Source organism: Podarcis cretensis, assembly GCF_951804945.1.
Source record: "Podarcis cretensis genome assembly, chromosome: 12".
In the NCBI taxonomy this organism is placed as follows: Eukaryota; Metazoa; Chordata; class Lepidosauria; order Squamata; family Lacertidae; genus Podarcis; species Podarcis cretensis.
This window is the reverse complement of record NC_137181.1, coordinates 4,800,253-4,820,101: the sequence shown is the minus strand read 5'-3', so window position 1 is coordinate 4,820,101 and position 19,849 is coordinate 4,800,253. Positions and strand designations below refer to the sequence as shown.

At 47.2% G+C, this 19,849-nt stretch overlaps 1 protein-coding gene across 9 annotated transcripts in view; it reads left to right on the top strand.

Annotated features, from left to right (window-relative positions):
- The window catches only part of NBEAL2 (neurobeachin like 2), a 213,124-nt gene that overhangs the window by 119,261 nt on the left and 74,014 nt on the right, over positions 1-19,849 (top strand). For all 9 annotated transcript variants that reach the window (XM_079996291.1, XM_079996293.1, XM_079996289.1 and 6 more), the window contains 7 exons: positions 2,693-2,776; positions 6,381-6,479; positions 7,844-8,113; positions 9,534-9,847; positions 12,734-12,866; positions 14,741-14,860; positions 19,414-19,824. In XM_079996291.1, the coding sequence (XP_079852417.1) occupies positions 2,693-2,776; positions 6,381-6,479; positions 7,844-8,113; positions 9,534-9,847; positions 12,734-12,866; positions 14,741-14,860; positions 19,414-19,824 (1,431 nt within the window). The remainder of the gene's footprint in view (positions 1-2,692; positions 2,777-6,380; positions 6,480-7,843; positions 8,114-9,533; positions 9,848-12,733; positions 12,867-14,740; positions 14,861-19,413; positions 19,825-19,849) is intronic.

The window sequence follows — 19,849 nt, the reverse complement described above, 5'->3', positions numbered from 1 at the left end:
TTTTGCTCTATAAGACTCACTTTTTCCCTCCTAAAAAGTAAGGGGAAATGTGTGTGCGTCTTATGGCTGCGCAGCTATCCCAGAAACCAGAACAGGAAGAGGGATCGCTGCTTTCACTGCGCAGCGATCCCTCTTGCTGTTCTGGTTTCTGAGATTCAGAATTTTTTTTTTTCTTGTTTTCCGCCTCCAAAAACTAGGTGCGTCTTATGGTCTGGTGTGTCTTATAGAGCGAAAAATATGGTATGTAGTGCATTTTTGTACGCATTGTTTTGTCTGGAGAACTGCACGCCAAGATTCAGAGGTGGTGCATTTTGAAAGATAGTTGTTTCAAGAGCTGCAAATTCTGGCGGTTCCTTCACTACGAGAAGTGAAGCTACAGGGAACTAGGCGGAGGGCCTTCTCGGTGGTGGCCCCGCCCTATGGAACGCCCTCCCGTCAGATGTCAAGGAAATAAACAACTATCTAACTTTTAGATGACATCTGAAGGTAGACCTGTTTAGGGAGGTTTTTAATGACTGATGTTTTGTTGCTTTATTATTATTAATAATATTCTGTTGGGAGCCACCCAGAGTGGCTGGGGAAACCCAGCCAGATGGGCAGGGTGTAAATAAATTATTATTATTATTATTATTATTATTATTATTATTATTATTATTACAGTGGTACCTCGGGTTACATATGCTTCAGGTTACAGACGCTTCGGGTTACAGACTCCGCTAACCCAGAAATAGTACCTCGGGTTAAGAACTTTGCTTCTGGATGAGAACAGAAATCGCCCCATTAGCTAAAGTGGTGCTTCAGGTTAAGAACAGTTTCAGCTTAAGAATGGACCTCCAGAACGAATTAAGTTCTTAACCCGAGGTACCACTGTACTGCTCTATTGCGTTTATGTTGTATTTCCACTATATAATGGGGGCAGCCCTGGCAATTCTTGCTATGAGACTTGGAGAGGGAGGGAGGGAGTTTGTAAGGAGTCCAGAATTATGCCCCCAATGCCCGTCTGAGAAATGGCAGAGGATTGCATGTGATGGGTCAGGTATTACCAGCCTGTTAGGGTCCTGGTTCATCTGCCCTTCCTGTTCTGCCGTCAGCGAACCCTACTGCAGCCTCTTCTTTTTGCAGACGTTTCAAAGACTTATTTCCCATTTCATGTGGATTTTCAGATCTCTTCTTCCTAACTTAGTTCGTGGCATTGGAGGCTTAGTAGTTCTCTGTGTGTGTTGTAATGACTTCTGAAAATCCACGCTGCCAATTTACTTAAAATTCTGGATGCGCGCCAAAGAGACTGCCGACATATAATTGGGATACTACGTGCCCCGCACGGGGCAAGACGGTGACTTGAAGATCAAGAACAAATCGGCCAGAAATGAGGCCTTGGAATAACAACAACAACAACAACAACAACAACAACAACAACAACAACAACAACAACAACAACAACAACTTATTTATTTATACCTCGCCCATCTGGCTGGGCTTCCCCAGCCACTCTGGGCACCTTCCAACAGAATATTAAAATACAATAGTCTATTAAAAGCTTCTCTAAACAGGGCTGCCTTCAGATGTCTTCTCTGGATGCGAACGGGATCCGTTCTGGAGCCCCGTTCACATCCTGAAGTGAACGCAACCCGCGTCTTTGTGTGCGCGGGTCACGATTTGCTGCTTCCAAGCAGAGGACAATACGGCAGAGGACAATACGGTGGAACAGAAACGCTGGTTTTGAGAGTTTAGTTTATTTCTCTATCTTCCCGAAGGAGCCCAGGGCAGCAAACAGCCATAGTAAAACCGTCTCTGCCCCTCTGCTAATGTCTCTCTTGCCCGTGCCTCTGATGTGCCTTGCGACGTTAATTTAATGCGCCTGCTTTTTGTGATATGTGCCGCTGCTTAATGTTGTAGTTGGAAGGTCTGCATCCCCAAACCCTCCTTCCGCTCCATGAGATTTAAGCACCTCACTTCCCTCGCTGGCTTTGAACCCTCTGCTGTCCCTTTCTTGAAAGCAGAGCGGCTCAAATTCTTGCAGCGTCCTTGTTAGGCTTATCGAAGAACTAAACAGAAACCAGGAATCTAGGGCAGCAGTCGCCATTACAGTGGTACCTCGGGTTACATACGCTTCAAGTTACATACGCTTCAGGTTACAGACTCTGCTAACCCAGAAATATTGCTTCAGGTTAAGAACTTTGTTTCAGGATGAGAACAGAAATTGCACGGCGGCAGAGGGAGGCCGTGCAATTTGTACATCATTTTCATCACATTTCCGCCAAGTGCATTGCATGCAGTAAAGTTAATACAGTGGTACCTTGGGTTACAGACACTTCAGGTTACATACGCTTCAGGTTACAGACTCCGCTAACCCAGAAATAGTGCTTCAAGGTTAAGAACTTTGCTTGAGGATGAGAACAGAAATCGCACGGCGGTGCCACGGCGGCAGCAGGAGGCCCCATTAGCTAAAGTGGTGCTTCAGGTTAAGAACAGTATCAGGTAAAGAACGGACCTCCGGAACGAATTAAGTACTTAACCCGAGGTACCACTGTACAGTCTGTTTACGAGAATGTATTCGCTCGAGGGTAAGGGAAGCCATCTTGGGAGAGCTTCAGAGGTTGGGCAGCCCATCGCGTCCGAGATTTTCCACCCTGCCAGGTAGACAGATGTTGGGTCTTGATTTCTCACCTACCTCCTTCCTTTTCACCTTCAGGTTTTTGACAACAACTCTGACGCCATTCCCATCCACGCTATCGGAGTCCTCACGTCTATCATGAGCAACTCTCCTTCGGCCAAGGTAAGGGACACGCATTCCTCACCTCTTGGGAACATTTTAAAATAAAATAAAATAAGGAGCACAGGATGAGCAGCAAGAGAGACAGTGTGGCGCAGTGGTTGGAGCGTCAGACTAGGACCTAGAATCATAGAATCATAGAGTTGGAAGAGACCACAAGGGCCATCGAGTCCAACCCCCTGCCAAGCAGGAAACACCATCAGAGCACTCTTGTCAAGCTTCTGCTTAAAGACCTCCAAAGAAGGAGACTCCACCACACTCCTGGGCAGCAAATTCCACTGTCGAACAGCTCTTACTGTCAGGAAGTTCTTCCTAATGTTTAGGTGGAATCTTCTTTCTTGTAGTTTGGAACCATTGCTCCGTGTCCGCTTCTCTGGAGCAGCAGAAAACAACCTTTCTCCCTCCTCTATGTGACATCCTTTTATATATTAGAACATGGCTATCATATCACCCCTTAACGTCCTCCTCTCCAGGCTAAACATGCCCAGCTCCCTTAGCCGTTCCTCCTAAGGCATCGTTTCCAGGCCTTTGACCATTTTGGTTGCCCTCCTCTGGACACGTTCCAGTTTGTCCGTGTCCTTCTTGAACTGTGGTGCCCAGAACTGGACACAGTACTCCAGGTGAGGTCTGACCAGAGCAGAATACAGTGGCACTATTACTTCCCTTGATCTAGATGCTATACTCCTATTAATGCAGCCCAGAATTGCATTGGCTTTTTTAGCTGCCGCGTCACACTGTTGGCTCATGTCAAGTTTGTGGTCAACCAAGACTCCTAGATCCTTTTCACATGTACTGCTCTCAAGCCAGGTGTCACCCATCTTGTATTTGTGCCTCTCATTTTTTTTGCCCAAGTGCAATACTTTACATTTCTCCCTGTTAAAATTCATCTTGTTTGTTTTGGCCCAGTTCTCTAATCTGTCAAGGTCGTTTTGAAGTGTGATCCTGTCCTCTGGGGTGTTAGCCACCCCTCCCAGTTTGGTGTCATCTGCAAATTTGATCAGGATGCCCTTGAGTCCATCATCCAAGTCGTTGATAAAGATGTTGAATAAGACCGGGCCCAAGACAGAACCCTGTGGCACCCCACTAGTCACTCTTCTCCAGGATGAAGAGGAACCATTGATGAGACCTGGGAGACCAGGGTTCGAATCCCCTCTTGGCCAAGCATCTCACTGGGTGATCTTGGGCCCGTCTCTGCTTCTCAGCCTCAACTACCTCTCAGGGTTGTTGTTAGGATTATATGGGAGAACTATGTATGCAAGCTTGAGCTCCTTGGAGGAAAAGAAAGTGGGATAAGAATGCAATAAATAATAATATATACAGCTAAAGCTGGAGACTTAGGAATAATAATAATAATAATTAATTATTTGTATCCCGCCCATCTGGCTGGGTTTCCCCAGCCACTCTGGGCGGCTTCCAACAAAGATTAAAAATACATTAAAATGTCACACATTTAAAGCTTCCCTGCCTTTAGATGTCTTCTAAAAGTCAGATAGTTGTTTATTTCTTTGACATTTGATGGGAGGGTGTTCCACAGGGCGGGCGCCACCACCAAGAGGGCCCTCTGCCTGGTTCCCTGTAACTTCACTTCTCACAGGGAGGGAACCGCCAGAAGGCCCTCGGCGCTGGACCTCAGTGTCCGGCCTGAATGATGGGGGTGGAGACGCTCCTTCAGGTCTACAGGACTGAGGCCGTTTAGGGCTTTAAAGGTCAGCACCAACACTTTGAATTGTGCTCGGAAACATACTGGGAGCCAGTGTAGGTCTTTCAAGACTGGTGTTACGTGTTCTCGGCAGCCGCTCCCAATCCCCAGTCTAGCTGCCGCATTCTGGATTAATTGCAGTTTCCGGGTCACCTTCAAAGGTCGCCCCATGTAGAGCGCATTGCAGTAATCCAAGCGGGAGATAACTAGGAAGACAGGTAGCAGCCTCAGCAACCCTGTTGCCAGAGGAAAAGTATCTAAAATATTTACTAAAAATGCATTTGTAGTCCAAGGAAGAAAAAAAGGTGTGAGTTCTCACAGCTCTCTGCATGTGGTTTGAAAGACACTTTGGTATATTATTGTCAAGACGTGGCTTCATTTGATACCCACAGAAGGCAAGATCTCTTTTCTTGAATCATGACAGCTAGAAACTTGAAAATGTTGTGTGCGGTACGAAATTCCCCACCAGTTACCTGCCTGTGTTTTTCCTTGGCGGAAGTACAGTGCTTGAGATAACACTGCTGGCAGCGAGTGGAGGAATTATCCTCTTTCCTTTAACAAGATTATTTAAACAAAGGTGCGATTAGAGTCTCACACCCTCCAACATCCCGCAGAGGAAAATCGGGACGCCTGTCTTTCGGGGCCGCACTTTCACGAGAACCAAAAACGGGACATCCCAGGATCCAATCCGAAGCTGGGGTGTCTTCTGTAATTCTGGGGTGTCCTGCCCAATTCGGGTCTGGAGTCTCGGATACATTCGCACTTTAGATTCTGATCTGGGGTTTGTAGACCAGAGTCAGCATCTAGGAAGCTAAAAATATAGGGTTGTGTTCAACTAGATCAGGCGTAGGCCAACACGGCCCTCTAGCTGTTTTAGGACTACAACTCCCATCATCCCTAGCTAACAGGACAAGTGCTCAGGGATGATGGGAACTGTAGTCTCAAAACATCTGGAGGGCCGAGTTTGCCTATGCCCGAAGTAGATTATATTCAGAATAGACCCATTCAAACGAAGGGACCCAAGTTAATTTATGTGGATCTACTCCAGGCGTTGGCCGTTTTGAAAGGGGGCGGTGTGTTTTGCATGTGAACTTCTGTAAAGTTCTTCCGAAGTCCTAAACTCTAGGCTGGCTGGAGATGGAGGATCTAGTCCTCTTAATACCCCACAATATTTCCTACCTAGATCTGAATGCTCGCTTTATTATTCATACGTGCCACAAACAAAAACAAAACACGAGAAGCAACTAAGATCTCTATTTTGAGTTGGGACTTTCCGACTTTTCATTGATTTTATCCCACTGACTTCTTTAGCTTTAACTGAACTTGACACTGTTTTTGTGTTTTGTTTAATCTTTGAACAGTCTACATCCTGAAAGCTTGTGAGATTGCCTTACCCCTTTTGCACCCATCCTACCAAGTTGATCTGTAGACTTAGCCCTGCTACAGCTGCCACATAAAACCCAAACGCATAGATGCTTGCACTTTTAAATCTTTTGCTGCTAATCTGAATGATCACTTAAATATTTAGAAGTATTTGTTTTCACTGACAATTTCAACACTTCCTGTAAACCGCTTAGAGGGGTTTGGTTACAATCAAGACAGGATATAATTTTTCCTACCTAAGAAAGAGCTCAAACACGAAACAAATCGCTGTTCACCCACTTTTGCCTTGGCCAGCTGAATTCTGTGCTGTTTTCATGTTGTTTCTTAATCGCATAAGCTCCCGGCAAATGCGTACGTGGAAGTCAGGGTAACGGAACGAGAAATCCCAAATCATACTTGAAGCAGAATAGAAAAGTTCAAGCCCCCTCTCTCTAATTCCCCCTCCCCAGTTTGCTTTGGGTGGAAATTCGGGAACTAATGGTGATCTGCTCTTGCTAATCCTTAACGGCTGCCTGCATTTTTCAGGAGGTGTTCAAAGAAAGAATTGGCTATTCGCACTTATATGAAGTTCTGAAGAGCCAGAGTCAGCCGACCAAGAAACTGCTGCAGGAACTCCTCAACATGGTGAGATCTTTTTGACAAGAGAGAATTAAAATCTGCCAGCACGTTGGCAAAGCTAAGCAGGATCTGTCCACAGTTCAGTTGCATGAAAGGCGTAATATCAATCAATCAATCTTTATTACAGTCCAGAGATGCAACAAATCGTTAGAAAGCAATGCACAATTCAGAAAGCAATGCACAATTCAGACAGTCTACCTCCAGGTTGGGGCGCGGGTGGCGCTGGGACGTGGGTGGCGCTGTGGGCTAAACCACAGAGCCTAGGACTTGCCGATCAGAAGGTTGGCGATTCAAATCCCCGCGACGGAGATAATTACAGTAATAATTACAGTGGTACCTCAGGTTACATACGCTTCAGGTTACAGACTCCGCTAACCCAGAAATATTACCTCGGGTTAAGAACTTTGCTTCAGGATGAGAACAGAAATCGTGCTCCGGTGGTCCGGCAGCAGCAGGAGGCCCCGTTAGTTAAAGTGGTGCTTCAGGTTAAGAACAGTTTCAGGTTAAGTACGGACCTCCAGAATGAATTAAGTACTTAACCCAAGGTACCACTGTAAATAAGTTTTGATGGGTGCAATAATGGAATGCTGAATGTTTTGGTGTTCGTAAAATATGCAGGGATTTTTGTTATGCAAAATGAACCATGGAAAGAGAGGAAGGGAAGTCATTGGTATTTTAAGGATGTTTAAATGAGTACAGTCGTACCTTGGAAGTCAAACAGCTTAGTTCCTGAACATTTTGGCTCCCAAACGCCGCAGACACGGAAGTGAGTGTTCTGGTTTTTGACTGTTCTCTTGGAAGCCAAACGTCTGACAGGGCTACAAACAATGATATAAAAGTACACAGATGGAATTATAAAGAGAGAAAATTATCACTTCTTACACAGTATAAAGATGCTCATTAAAGAAAGAAAGGGGAAATGAATTAATGAGCTTTTCTTAAATTGAATTGTCAGTATTTAAATACCTCGCATTATTTCTGCTACATACAGATGCAAAATAGCTGCTGACGTTAGATTAATGAGAGCCAGTATTGACTACTTGGGTGTATTACAGTCGTACCTTGGTTTTCAAACGCCTCGGGAGTCTAATGTTTTGGCTCCCGGACAATCGGAAACCGGAAGTGATCGTTCCGGTTTTTGAACGTTCTTTGGAACCCGGACGTCCGACACGGCTTCTGATTGGCTGCAGGAAGCTGCGATTTGGTTTTTGAACGTTTCGGAAGTTGAACAAACTTCTGGAACGGATTCCGTTTGACTTCCAAGGCATGACTGTATTTTAAATTGTAAAACAGAAAATTTAATAAAAAATATTATTTTTTTAAAAAATGATTACAACTTGACTCTCCCCCCCCACACACACACACTTCAGGCCGTCGAAGGTGACCACAGCTCTTGCCCTGCACGCCTGATCCACAACGAGCAGCCCCTTTTGATCCTGATCATGTGGATCCCAGAACTGAAGTCCCGGGAGCTCCAGATCTTCCTATCTGAGTGGCTCAAGAAAATCTGCGATGCTTCCCTGCAGAGCCGTACCACCTGCGTCAAGGCCGGGATGGTGAGCTGCCTGCTGGATGCCCTATGTGCCACGGGGCAGGAGCTGGATCCCAAATGCTCCGAGAACCTCCTCTACCTCCTGCAGGTCTTTATTATTATTATTATTATTATTATTATTATTATTTAATTTTATATAACATAATTACAGTGGTGCCTCGCAAGATGAAATTAATCCGTTCCGCGAGTCTCTTTGTCTAGCGGTTTTTTCGTCTTGCGAAGCAAGCCCATTGACGGCTTAGCAGATTAGCGCTATTAGCGGCTTTTAGCGGCTTAGCGGATAAGCAGATAAGCAGCTTAGCGGCTTAGAAAAAGGGGGGGGGAAGGGAAAAAACCCGCAGGAACTCGCAAGACATTTTCATCTTGCGAAGCAAGCCCATAGGAAATTCGTTTTGCGAAGCACCTCCAAAACGGAAAACCCTTTCGTCTAGCGGGTTTTCCGTCTTGCGAGGCGTTCGTCTTGCGGGGCACCACTGTATTACAAAATACAAGCAAAATACTGCAAATACATACATACATACATACATACATACATATTTCAGAGAAAAGCACACATATACAGTGGTACCTCAGGTTACATACGCTTCAGGTTACAGACGCTTCAGGTTACAGACTCCGCTAACCCAGAAATAGTACCTCGGGTTAAGAACTTTGCTTCAGGATGAGAACAGAAATTGCACGGCGGCAGCGGGAGTCCCCCTTAGCTAAAGTGGTGCTTCAGGTTAAGAACAGTTTCAGGTTAAGTACGGACCTCCGGAACGAATTAAGTACTTAACCCGAGGTAGCACTGTATATAAAAAGAACAAAAAAGAAAAAAGAAAGAAAAGATAAAGAAAAAATAAGAAGAAAAATTGGAAGAAGAAAAGTTGGAAGAATTTCTTCCAAATTTATTCTTCAAATACCTCAATAATAAAATTTCATTGATTGACTTCCATCGCTTACACTGCACTTCCTATATACATTTTAAGCAAGATTGTAACTGTTATTCCATATTTTTCCCATACAGTCTCATACAAATAATTCTAATCAATAAGTTTTCCAAATCTTTCATCAATCTATTCTAAGCACAACCAATACCTTACACTTATAATCATTTAAACATTTCTGTTGTTTCTGGATTATATTTTTTGGTTTTGGTCTTATCAAATCAGTCAGCTTTGCTAATTCCGAGTATTCATATAATTTATTCAGCCGTTCTTTGGTTGGGACGTAATTCCCTTTCCAATTATCGGCCATTAACATTCTCGCTGCTGTTGTCGCGTACAGGTCAAATATTAATTTTGTCATTCGGGATCTCACCATTTAAAATTCTTAATAAGTATGATTCTGCTCTTTTATTATGTGATGTTTTTATTAGCTTTTTATTTTCCTCGTGTATCATATTCAAATATTTCTTAATTTCTGGACATGGCCACCACATATGGTTTAATGTTCCAGTCATTCTATTACACCTCCAACACTTATTACCACCCGATTTTTTTCATTTTTGCCAACCTATCTGGCGACAGGTCTTGGGCGGCCTCTCCATCCGGCCGGGGGAACTGAGGCAGCTTCTGAAGCTCCTCCGGACCGAGCAGGGCAAGGGGCCGCACCCCTACACCGTGCAAGTCATCCGGGCCCTCTCTGGGATGGCCAGGAAAGATGGCGCAGAGCGAGCCCTGCAGTATTTCGACCTCACGCCCAGCATGGCGGGGATTATGGTGCCTTCTATCCAAAAGTGGCCCGGGAGCGGCTTTGCCTTCCACGCCTGGGTGTGCCTCGTCGAAGAGGCCAAGGACTTCCCGGAGGAAACGGCCAGGCTGAAGCGGAAGCAGCTGTACAGGTCGGTCGGAAGGGGGCAGCGGAAATCTGGCTGGGTTCGGTTGGGGGCGGAATGAATGAATGAATCTTTATTCGCGTCAGCCATCGGCCATAGCTGTAAAGGTTCCAAGGGGTTGCTCGAGAGCAAGCAGGCAAATGCCTCCCTGCTCGGGTGCGAAGCCTTGCTTTGGATGCCAAAATAAACTTTGTGTGGCTATTCCCTCCCCCCCACAGGTGGAATAAATGAAGACAACGGACACACAGTTTTAGGTTAATGGGCGAAAATGGCCACAACTTTATTGATTACAGGAAAGAAGGGTATTGGCTTTAGGCATTGGCCCTAACCGACTATCCGGTCTGACCGGGAAGGGTTAAACACCAACAGGGGGAGCCACCCGAGATGCATATCCTTAGGCGCTCCCCGAGGGGTTACCGCTCGGGGGCGCGCTTTAGGCCCTAGCCTCCGTAGGTTTCGGACGAGGCGTCGCCCCTCGGAGTCCTTTAATGAACTACCCTTCAAGCATTGGGGGAGGTGATGGCGTTCCTCCCCCCCAACCTCATCTGCATGATAATACCCCGGCCAATGCCTACCGCCAAAACCGAGGGAGTTGTGACGATTTGCTACGAGGTAGGCGAAAAAACCAAGTGGCTCACAAAACCAGCCAATTAGCCAAATGGAAAAACTCCTACCAGGCCCCTTGCGGCGACCAGCCGAAGCCCATAGCAAGGTCAGTGGCAAAACCTAAAGGGCGGGTGGGTGGGAAACCGCGTCGTCTCCAGGGAAGAAAGGGGGGCGAGCCAAGGGCTGCCCTGACCTTAAGTGGCCCTACGAAGTCCCGCCCCTGCCGCCAGCCGATTGGCTGGCGCCACAGGGTATGCTAATTGGGTGAATCCCTGTCTCCCGCGAGGCTGACGCCAGCCTTGCGAGAGCGAGTGTGGGAGGGGTCGTGATCCCACAACCCCCCCTCCTCCTGAAGATCGGAAGGGGCATTCTCTGTCCAGAGCGCCACTCTGCAGTGGCTGGCTCATTCACTGGCAAAATCTGAGAGTGGGCGGTCCTTAAACCCCAGCAAAGTAGTTTCTTCACGCCCAATCTGCGCCTCCCCTCTCGGCTCAAAAGCTTACTGCGCAGGGAGGGCGTGGGTAACGGAGGACCTCTCTCCTCCCCGGAGACGTGGTTACTCTCCTCCACTGAGGAGGAGCTGCTTCCCACGATCTTTGGGGGCTCTCTGTAATCCATCCGGCTTTCCCCCTCTCCCCCCTGATCCGATGGCAGTTCCCTGACAATAGCGATAAAACAACAGTACGATATACAAAGAATAGAAATGAAAAGTCAATTACATAAAATACATCTTAGGAGTTTTGAATCAATAGTCAAATACAGGGGTACCTCGGGTTACATACGCTTCAGGTTACAGACTCCGCTAACCCAGAAATAGTACCTTGGGTTAAGAACTTTGCTTCAGGATGAGTACAGAAATCGCGCGGCGGTGGGAGGGCCCATTAGCTAAAGTGGCGCTTCAGGTTAAGAACAGTTTCAGGTTAAGAATGGACCTCCAGAACGAATTAAATACTTAACCAGAGGTACCAATGTAATGGATCTTATTCTGATTGCCCCGGTTGAAAACCTTGCAGCCTTTACTTCACCAGGGTACCACTGTATAAGGAAGATGTCAGGCGTACTTCTGTGGGTTCCTAACGTTATCTATCTGCACAGTCAACACGCTGCTTCTAGCCAAGGACTGTGTTTTGCAAAGTTTTCTCCCAACCCCAGGAACACCCTGTTATGGATCCCTGGTGCCCTCGGTGTGGGGGTCTCAGCAGGGCCGGAAGGTAATGGGGCCCTTTATATGTCCAGCTGTACTTTGTCAACAACAAATTGTCACTGTTGAATATATGCTATATGGTAATTTATGGACATTATTATTATTATTTTATTTTATTATTTATACCCTGCCCATCTGGCTGGGTTTCCCCAGCCACTCTGGGCGACTTCCAACAAAATATTAAAATACAATAGACTGTCAAACATTAAAAGCTTCCCTAAACAGGGAACCTAAAGCCATTTGCACATAACAAAATATGTATTTTATCCAAGTAATTGTTGAACTGAAATACAATTAAGAAGGAGTATATTAATAATGAAATAATTACAGTGGTACCTCGGGTTACAGGCGCTTCAGGTTACAGACTCCGCTAACCCAGAAAGAGTGCTTCAGGTTAAGAACTTTGCTTCAGGATAAGAACAGAAATCGTGCTCCGGCGGCACGGCGGCAGCAGGAGGCCCCATTAGCTAAAGTGGTGCTTCAGGTTAAGAACAGTTTCAGGTTAAGACCGGACCTCCGGAACGAATTAAATACTTAACCCGAGGTACCACTGTATTAAGCTGTAACTTAAAATGGTGTAGGTTTCATTTTATCTTATATTTTGGAAATGTACATCCAGATTTTTTTCCCTTTAATTTTTTTAGGGCCCCAAGAGAGTGGGGCCCTAAGCTATAGCTCGTTTAGCTTATACAGCGGTGCTTCGCAAGACGAAATTAATCCGTTCCGCGAGTCTCTTTGTCTAGCAGTTTTTTCGTCTTGCGAAGCAAGCCCATTGACGGCTTAGCGGATAAGCAGATAAGCGGCTTAGCGGCTTAGAAAAAGGGGGGGGGAGGAAAAAAACCCCGCAGGAACTCGCAAGACATTTTCGTCTTGCGAAGCAAGCCCATAGGGAAATTCGTTTTGCGAAGCGCCTCCAAAACGGAAAACCCTTTCGTCTAGCGGGTTTTCCGTCTTGCGAGGCGTTCGTCTTGCGGGGCACCACTGTACGTAAATCCGGCACTGGGTCCCATTTTGGCTCCTGTGAGCAAGGCAGAAATCCATCCGGCCAGCTTTTAACCTACCCTGTCCTTCGATCCCCCCAGCTTCTTCACCACCAACGGAACGGGCTTTGAGGCCTTCTTCACAGCCGACGGGACGCTGGTGGTGGCTGTCTGCACCAAAAAGGAGTACATGACGGTGGCCCTGCAAGAGTTTCCATTCAACGATGCAGCCTGGGTGAGTAAGGGGCTGGAGCAGACCTGGCCGCAACCTGATTCCTTGGCGCCCTTCAATCCTGCCTCTGTGCTCCTATTGGGATTATCGGTGTAAATGTGAGATACGTTCCGCTGCAAATGAGAGCCATGAAGAAGCTGAGCTTTGTTGTTTCTTGGTGTTGTCAGAGCAAAGCAGAAGTCTCTGTAACCTGAGGTACCACTGTACCTAGTTTTTAGAAGAGGAAAACAAGAAAAAAAATAATCTGAATCAAATATTTTATTCAAGTTGGAAGAGGGAGGGAGGGAAGGAAGGAAGGAAGGAAGAGAGAGGGAAAGCTCACATTTGTGTGTGCTTGTGGCGGGCAGCTGCCTTGCCTCGCCTCTGGGGTGACGCCGGAACCAGAGCAAAAAGATGAGGACGAGATGCCGGAACAGGAGCCATGTAAGCGGCTCTCCCTTTGCTTGAATTACAGTCAGCTGGGAGGAGGGGCGGAAGGGGTTGCTGTCCGTCCCTCCTTCCGGCTCATTGTAAAGCAAGCAGAGCAAGAGCCGCTGACACGCTCTGCGCGGCTCTCGCTTTAAAGCAAGAAAAGCGAGAGCTGCGCAGAGCGTGTCAGCGGCTCTTGCTCTGCTGGCTTCACAGCGAGCAACGGATGGGAGCCATGGCTCCGGCTGTGGAGGCATCCCTCAGCGAGCGACTGCAGCAGCAGCCAGAGGGATCTCTGCCGCCCAGTCCATTCACTCCATAAGACGCACAGACATTCCCCCTTACTTTTTTTTTGGGGAGGGGGGGGAGTGCGCCTTTTATGAGAGCCAGTGTGGTGGTGGTGAGGTGGTGTTTAGTCGTTTAGTCGTGTCCGCCTCTTCATGACCCCCTGGACCAGAGCACACCAGGCACTCCTGTCTTCCACTGCCTCCCGCAGTTTGGTCAAACTCATGCTGGTAGCTTTGAGAACACTGTCCCACCACCTTGTCCTCTGTCGTCCCCTTCTCCTTGTGCCCTCCATTTTTCCAAGCATCAAGGTCTTTTCCAGGGAGTCTTCTCTTCTCAGGAGGTGGCCCAAGTATTGGAGCCTCAGCTTTAGGATCTGTCCTTCCAGCTTTAGGATCTGTCCTTCCAGAGGTTTGATCTTCTTGCAGTCCATGGGACTCTCAATAGTCTCCTCCAGCACCATAGGCAGCAGAAATACAGACACACGCCGAGAGAGAGAGAGAGAGAGAGAGAGAGAGAGAGAATCTCACTCTGAGTCAAGAGCGAATTATCTGGACCACACATTTTACTCTGGTCATCTTTGAAGCCTGTAGGTTATAGACAGGCAATAAGATTGGTTGAGCAACAAAAAATGAACTGTCGTCAATAATTTCAGAACATGGCTATAGGCCTTCCCCTGGCTAAACTGAGGTTTGGGATTTTTTGCATAAGATAGAAGGAAATTCAGATCCATTGCACTGAAAAAAACAAACAAACAAACCCAAAACATAGCTTTGTGACGCTTATTCTCTATGGGAGCCAGTGTGGTATAGTGGTTAAGAGCGGTGGACTCGTAATCTGGTGAACCGGGTTCGCTTCCCCGCTCCTCCACATGCAGCTGCTGGGTGACCTTGGGCCAGTAACACTTCTTTGAAGTCTCTCAGCCCCACTCACCTCACAGAGTGTTTGTTGTGGGGGAGGAAGGGAAAGGAGATTGTGAGCCGCTTTGAGACTCCTTCGGGTAGTGATAAAGCGGGATATCAAATCCAAACTCTCCTTCTCTTCTTATGGAGCAAAAAATACGGTAAGTTTGAGAAACAAGATACCAGTGTACTGAACTGCGCAGGTGCTGTTTGAGCGGAATATGTTGCTCGATGGACCCATAAACGCCTCCTTCAACTCTCTCCCCCCCCCAAAAAAAACAGCACTGCGTCGATGTCGTCCACATCACGGGCCGCCGCCCCTTCGGCCAGAACCTCGTGAACATCTACGTGGACGGGGAACTCCGGAAGACGGCTCAGCTGCGGTTCCCCTCCCTGGGCGAGGTAGAGGCTCTTTCCGCAACCCCTCCTGCTTTGAGGGAACCGTAATTATGTCGGTCGGGGAGGGGACGACGACAACATATTAAGACTGTAACCAATAAACTGAAACTGGCACAGGGAGAAACATACACACAGCCCAACAAGACAATGACAAAAATCCACCAACAGCATACAAATCAATATGGCGACCCTGATCCAGAACACCCACCCACCCCACTCACCAGTGGCGTAGCGTGGGGGGTGCAGGGGGGGCCGGCCACACCGGGCGCAACATCTGGGGGGGGACGCTCGCCACCTCCGGAGTCGCCGAAGAGCCTTGGGCGCAGGCTGTAGTAGAGCCCCATGTCTCGTGGAACCGACGAGCTGTGCGGGCGTCCGGGCTGAAGGCGTCTGGCAGGCAGTGGCTTTCAGCGCTCGCCGCGGTCCCCGCGCGTCAGGGCCACGGAGGGCGCGCCAGGCAGCCCCTCCTCACAACCCCGCCGCCGCTGCTGCTGCAGCTGCTGGGCCATGTTGCATTTTCCTCGCCTCTCTGCCCTCCTCCTCCGGGCAAGCGCCATCGTTTGGGCGGCAGCGCCAGCGGCAACTCGCCTCAGATCACTTGACATGGGCCCACCGCCGCCGCCGTGGCTAGGTAAAGGTAAAGGTACCCCTGCCCGTACGGGCCAGTCTTGACAGACTCTGGGGTTGTGCGCCCATCTCACTTAAGAGGCCAGGGGCCAGCGCTGTCCGGAGACACTTCCGGGTCACGTGGCCAGCGTGACATCGCTGCTCTGGCAAGCCAGAGCCGCACACGGAAACACCGTTTACCTTCCCGCTGGTAAGCGGTCCCTATTTATCTACTTGCACCCGGAGGTGCTTTCGAACTGCTAGGTTGGCAGGCGCTGGGACCGAGCAGCGGGAGCGCACCCCGCCGCAGGGATTCGAACCGCCGACCTTTCGATCGGCAAGCCCTAGGCGCTGAGGCTTTAACCCACAGCGCCACCTGCGTCCCTGCCGCCGTGGCTACCTTACCATAAATACCCCAGCCCAGGCAGCAGCAAGAAGAAGCTGGCAGCGGCGGCAGGTTAGGGGTTAGGGGCGCAAATTACTTGTCTTGCCCCGGGTGCTGACAACCCACGCTACGCCGCTGCCACTCACACACGAAAACAAAGATCACCACTGCCAACCACAAATGAACACCCACAGCCTAGGCCAACCTCAACCTCTCTCACCACCAAAGGAACACAAGCGAATAGCAGAGAACCTGCACAAGCAACGCTGACACAAAACCCCACATATATTAAGTAAAACAGAAACATCCCCACCCCACCCAACCCCACGCTTACCCATCTCTTTCCCCCTTTTCTTCCTAATGTCTCAACAAATGAAACTAATTTGTAAAAATGTTACATGGTAAAAATACAAGAGAGAGACATTACACATACATTTGTAAATCAAGAAAATCTTTAATAAAAATACATTAAAAAAAAACAACATATTAAGACTGTCCTTGGAAAGAGTAGAGGAAGCAAACCGCAGGAGAAGAGAGGGCAAAGAAACAGGCAGCGGCTCCTGGCAGGGTGAATAAAAATCAAGGAATTTTTTTATTTTTAAAAAACGGATTTTTTTATATTTAAATCGGATTTTTTTTATTTAAATTGGATTTTTAAAATAAAATGCTTTTGGAGGAAAAATCTTTCTAAAGTTAGTTTTCTATTTAAGTTACATTCTAGTCCAAAGGCTATTCATCAGGAAATAAGGATTGGTTTTAAGCTTTTCATGTGTGCTAAAACTCAGTTTTGTTCTTTAAAAAAATCACATTTAACCACATCAGTTAACAAACATGGATACGTATGCTATGATGTTATTGTTTTAATTAAATAAATTGTTTAAATTGTTATTAAGGAAATGATTATAATCAAGTACAGCAGAAAAGGTGTCCGAATATAAACAGTTAAACTTATTAAACCCCACCATAATTTCATAGTTATCTGTCTGTGTATTTCTAACAGTAAAACCAAATCTGTAACATTTGATATAACTGTAAAAACTACTCTGAAAATTTATTATTCCATAAAATGAAACTTTCGTCTCATCGTAAATATTAAGATTATACCAGCAAGAATGAGTCTTTCTGTAAAAAAAAAAAATGATTTAAATCAAGTCTTACTGACTAGTGATTTAAATCGTGATTTACATCAAATCCACCCTGGCTCCTGGTGAGGGAATAAAGTTTCTGAGCTGATGGTGGAGCCAGGTAAAATGAAAGATGTTGCAGGATCGAGGAAAAGCTCCGTGCCAGAGCTGCTGGAGAAGTCTTGCAAGTCAAAGTGGGGTGCACTGGGTTGGGTGAAGCAATGGTCTGACTTCTGTGTAAGGCGCTGTCCCTGCCATTCAGGACCCCCCAAAAAAGGCTGGGAAAGGAGGGAGCCCAGTATTTGGGATCCGGTGTTGCGCCACCCAATCCGGTTCATTTAATCCAGCTTGCAAGGAACAGGTTCGATGTTCCCTGCCGTCGTCGTAAGCCCAGCAAAGTGTGTTGTTGATTTTTCGGGAAGCACGCCCTAGTTTTGATGGGCGTTTGCAATTGCGGGGAACGCAACCACAGCCGCTCGAGCTGGGACTGATGGGAATTGTAGTCCACGAGGGCAGCGGGAAGCAGGGTGGATTTGATTTAAATCAAATCGATTCAAATCAAATCGTTTTAAATCACTACCCAGTAAGACTTGATTTTCTTACAGAAGGATTCATTCTTGCTGGTATAACCTTAGTATTTACTACCAGATAAAGGTTTCATTTTTGGAATAACAAACTTGCACAATGATTACACAAAGATCCTAAGATTTACCCAGTAAGATTTGATTAAATCGATTTAAATCACTACCCAGTAAGACTTCATTTTCTTACAGAAGGACTCATTCTGCAATCGTATATTTACAACCAGATAAAGGTTTCATTTCTGGAATAACAAACTTGCACAATGATCCCAAGACTTGTGGAGTATTCTGCTCACAAGGTTGCACTTTCATTTTTACTGCTTCACACTTGACTACCGTATTTTTTGCCCCATAGGGCGCACCTAGTTTTTTTGGGGGGAAATAAAGGGGGGGAATTATTTTCCCCCCCCAGGCACGGGGCTGAGACGGGGGAAGCCTGAGCTTCCCCCGACCCCCAACCCCAGCCCCCAGAACAGGCTGCTATCCACAAGCCTAGGGAGCCCGGCGCGCCCCAGGCTTCGAGCTTCGCGCAGCTCTCCGCAAGCCGTGGGAGAGCTGTACAACTTCGCGCCGGGCTCCCACGACTCGCGGAGAGCTTCCTGAAGCCTGGAGAGCGAGAGGGGTCAGTGCGCCCCAACCCCTCTCGCTCTCCAGGCTTCAGCAAAAGCCTGCATTCGCCCCATAGGATGCACAAACATTTCCCCTTCATTTTTGGAGGGGGGAAAGTGCGTCCTATAGGGCGAAAAATACGGTACTTGTGCAGACCTAATCCACTCCATACAATCTATTAATTGAACCTCTTGGAACTTGGCATTTAAGAGGTAAGGGGTTGATTCTGTGTACATAAATGTGCAACGGAACAATGGGATTAAGGTTTCTTCCTCAACACTGTATGTTTATTTTATAACTTTTTTCCTGTGAATAAAAGGCATGTTACCTCTCCAGACACAAATTCACCCTTTTGAGTACTGCAAAAACAAGCATCCGTGATAATACTTTCTCGTTAGAAAAAACTGCCCTAAATAATCTTACGGAAACCTGTGGAAGAGCATGACATTTCTCCTCCAAAAGCATTTTATTTTATTTTTATTTATTTTACTAAATTTTATTAGATGTTACCAAAAAAATGAAAAGAAATAGAAACAACACATAACCGTACATAAAAACATTTATCTACACAATCTTCCAGAATGCAGACTAGAAAAGAAGACGAAAAACAAAAGAAAGAAAAGAATGAAGAGAAAAAATACTTTTCATAATCAATAATTCCAAATTCGTACTTCAAACATTACGATATATAAATCCTAGTTAAAATATTATAAAAGACTTCCACCTCATTCACCCCGCCTCTCTTGGTTGTCTAATTCACCTTTACATCTGTTCTTCAGTCACTTCCTTTCCTTAAGTTCTTTCATAGTCCGTCTAATCTTTGTGTTTTCTGTATTCTTCACAAGGTTAGTCTAAGCACAACCAAACTTTTGTTTTTTATTTTTTAAAAATCTGATTTAAATCCGATTTTTTTAAAAATATCATTGCTTTTTATCCACCGGGGGGAGGGGGCTGATGTAACCCTGCAAACGCTCCCCTCAGCCCCCCGGCAGATGTGTGGGGAGTTTGCGGGGGGTGCTTTTTCTAGCCCTGCAGACCCCACAACTTCGCTGCGCCAGCCTCAAACTCCCCGTGCTTTGGGTAGAGACCCTGGCCCGGCTCAAAGAGGACAACCTTGCCCGGCTGTAGAGTGGGCATAGGCAAAAAGTCTGGGTAGCTGGCCGCCGCGTTTGCAACGAGGCTGGAGCAAAAATGATGCTCCACGTGCAAATACACCTATTTATTTTATTTTTTGCAAATCTTTTCTCCTAGTCCTTCACCTCCTGCTGCATCGGCTCAGCCGGCCACCGGACCACCACCACCTCCGCTGTCCACCCCTCCCCGTCCCACTCGCCGGACCTGGGCTTCCCATCCCACCCCTCCCTCAACCGCTCCCAATCTTTCCCGGCCTCCCTGGCCCCCCACGCCTGGACGCCCATCCCCCCGCAGCCCCCCCGGGAAGGCGTGGTTTCAGTCACGGTGGCCGGGAGCCAGGACACGGAGTGGGGGGTTCCCACCTCCCTAGAGGGTCACCTGGGCTCCGTTTCCATCTTCTACGAAGTCCTCCAGCCTGCTCAAGTGAAGGCGCTCTACTCCTCAGGACCAAATGTGACGTCGCCCTTTAAGCCGGAAGGGGATTTCCTGGAGCTCGGCAGCAAATTGCTGCTGTATTACACACCACAGGTGAGCATCAAGGCAGGAGCATTCC